General features: G+C 48.3%; 1 protein-coding gene across 1 annotated transcript; it reads right to left on the reverse strand.

The window, feature by feature from the left end:
- Positions 1-229: 229 nt before the first annotated feature.
- Positions 230-2103, reverse strand: LOC130998615 (uncharacterized). The gene is made up of 2 exons (XM_057924028.1): positions 764-2103; positions 230-686 (listed from the first exon to the last, which is right to left on the reverse strand). Exons 1-2 carry the CDS (start codon positions 2101-2103, stop codon positions 230-232), a joined length of 1797 nt encoding a protein of 598 aa, XP_057780011.1.
- Positions 2104-2615: the final 512 nt, after the last annotated feature.

Below are 2615 nucleotides of genomic sequence, written 5' to 3' on the forward strand. Positions count from 1 at the left end.
TGTACACGGTTAGGGTCTAACTGTGTACAGAGGGCAGGCCACCGATTTTCAGCCCAAAAACACCTGTTTTTTTAATTTTAAAGCCAAATCAACATGTAGCAACAACAAATTCAATGTTCAAACAACAATCAAACAACCAAATTCATTTTCAAGATCAAATCGAGGACATGCATTCCTAGTGTGTGTTCCACTTAATCAAAACCAAATCTGACTCTGTATCCAGAATCACTCACAACCCAACATTTTGAGGACATGCATTCCTAGTGTGTGTTCCACTCCTACAAATTCCGCATTTCTTCTTTCGTCGCCTTCGTGCATCGGGTGGTTGCTCGACACCCTCCACCGGCACGTTCAAGTCCAATGGTTCCACTTGCGCTTTGCATCTCCGGGCATTGTGACCTCCACCCTTGCAACGTGAGCATACTTGAGGTCGAGAATTAGGAGTACCCGAATTAGGAGGACCCGAATTAGGAAGACCCTCAACTGCTGAACAAGCCCTACTCAACTTCGGTCGTCCCGCATGGACCGTGATATCCGGGGGTTTCACAACATAGGCTGATATCTCATCGGGCACATTCCAATACGTAGGATATGGAACGGGAACAATACGCTCCATATATGTGGCCAACAGCACGGATTGTTTGAAATATCCTCCAACAAAATCCGTGACTTGCAGTCCTGCACGCCTAATAAAATGCAAAGATAAAAAGATAAATTTACAAAAAATTACTTCAATATGCAAAATTTGTAATAAATGAGGTACCTAATAGCGGCACAAGCATGACGACACGGAATGTCATCCAGGTCGAACTGAGCACAACTACAAGTCCGATTCTCGAGATCGACAATGTAGAATGCATGATCATCCTCAACACTAAACATGTGCGTCGTCGTCCCTCGAACAGCCAATTGCCGACCCGCTTCGACAGCCACATGCAACTTTCCCTCTACTACCTCAGTCAACTCATGTGACCTCGATGCAGCCGAGATGCGTCGCCTATCGAACCATTTCTCCATAATGGCTCGATAGGTCTCGATCAATGAAGCAACCGGGAGGCGTCGTGCCCACAACAGTCTACTGTTCATCGTCTCGGCAGCATTCGACGTCATAAAGCTCGTGCGTCGTACAGGGCACTTGGACCTGGCCCATCTCTCCACACCAATAGTGTCGAAGCGTGTGTGTGCGTTGACTTTCAGTACTTGAAGCGCAGAAAAATTCCTTTGAAAATCGTCTGATCGATAGGAATATGCCGCTGCTTTGAAGACTGCAGCTACATGCTGCCCATAATGCGCGAGATTCTTCTGGATATGGTAATAGCACAACCCGTGAGGGACGTTCGGGTAGACACACTCCACAGCATTTCTGATGCTCTTGTGCTGATCAGACACAATCAAGAGATCATCCGGCTGACCAAAGCAAGTCCGCAGTCGATGGAAGAACCAAGTCCAAGACTCGTCGTTCTCGATAGGACCAAGCCCAACTGCGAGAGGAAATATTGCTTCGTTCCCATCCTTTGTAACAGCGACGAACAAAATGCCGCCGTTCCTTCCCTTCAGATGGGTCCAGTCTACGACGATGACCGGCCTCAAGTAACCCTTCTCAAAGGCAGCCACGCTCTGTCCAAGTGCAACAAACATATGATGGAACTTGCCATCATCCTTCATCTCAAGGTCGTATAATGTGCCGGGATTACTCATTCTCAGCATATACAAATACGATGGGAGCATCTGATACGAGTTCCCAAAATCACCATACGTCATCTCAATCGCGATGTTTCTTGCACGGAGAGCGAAGCTGTAATTGATCTCAATACCGAATAAGCGCTGCATCTCTGACATCATCTCCTTCGGCTTCAAAACGACCCCCTCGCCTACCAATTTCCGTGCAAAATATCTTCCAACAACCCTCGCCGGAATCTGTCTCGGGGCAGTGCGATTCAAATCCGTGTGGCAGGTATGATTCATCACCACCTTGATCACTCTCCAGATCGATGCACTCTGAACGGCTCGCAGCATGAACGGACAACCGTTGCCATGCTTGCAAACAAACCACAAACGGGTCGTACTGGAACGATGCACGGCGTACTCCACGTGATTCTCCATATGGTACAGGCCAACAGCGATTGCCAAATCATCCTTCGACCGGAATAGAGCCCCCACTGATAATATCCCGCTCTCCAATACGTTAGAATCCTCCCAACCTAATGCCGGCGCATCGTCAAAATCGAGGACTGAAATCCCCCAGTCACGTGCCTCAAGCTGCTAAACTCCAACACGAGGCTCGACATCGGGCTGATCATCCGATGTGAAATTCTGAGGCCCTGTCTGTCTCCACGCTTCCTGTTCAGTCGACACTGAATCCAATATCTCTCTGCGTCGTATCGCCTCTTCTTCCTCATCCGAAGACTCAGACTCGTCTTCCTCCTCCTGCGACGATGAATCGTCCCTACTATCATCGTGTGTAGGGATACTTCTTCCAATGTCCGTCTCAATAGGAAACACAGTAGACCGATGTCCCTCATAATATACCCGCTCTTGAGTCTGAGGAACCGGAGCCGCAGATTGTTTGCCCTTCTCGATCACGTAAACAACGGGATATTTCTTATGCTCGGAAA

Source organism: Salvia miltiorrhiza, chromosome 8 (genome assembly GCF_028751815.1).
Source record: "Salvia miltiorrhiza cultivar Shanhuang (shh) chromosome 8, IMPLAD_Smil_shh, whole genome shotgun sequence".
Taxonomy (NCBI): domain Eukaryota; kingdom Viridiplantae; phylum Streptophyta; class Magnoliopsida; order Lamiales; family Lamiaceae; genus Salvia; species Salvia miltiorrhiza.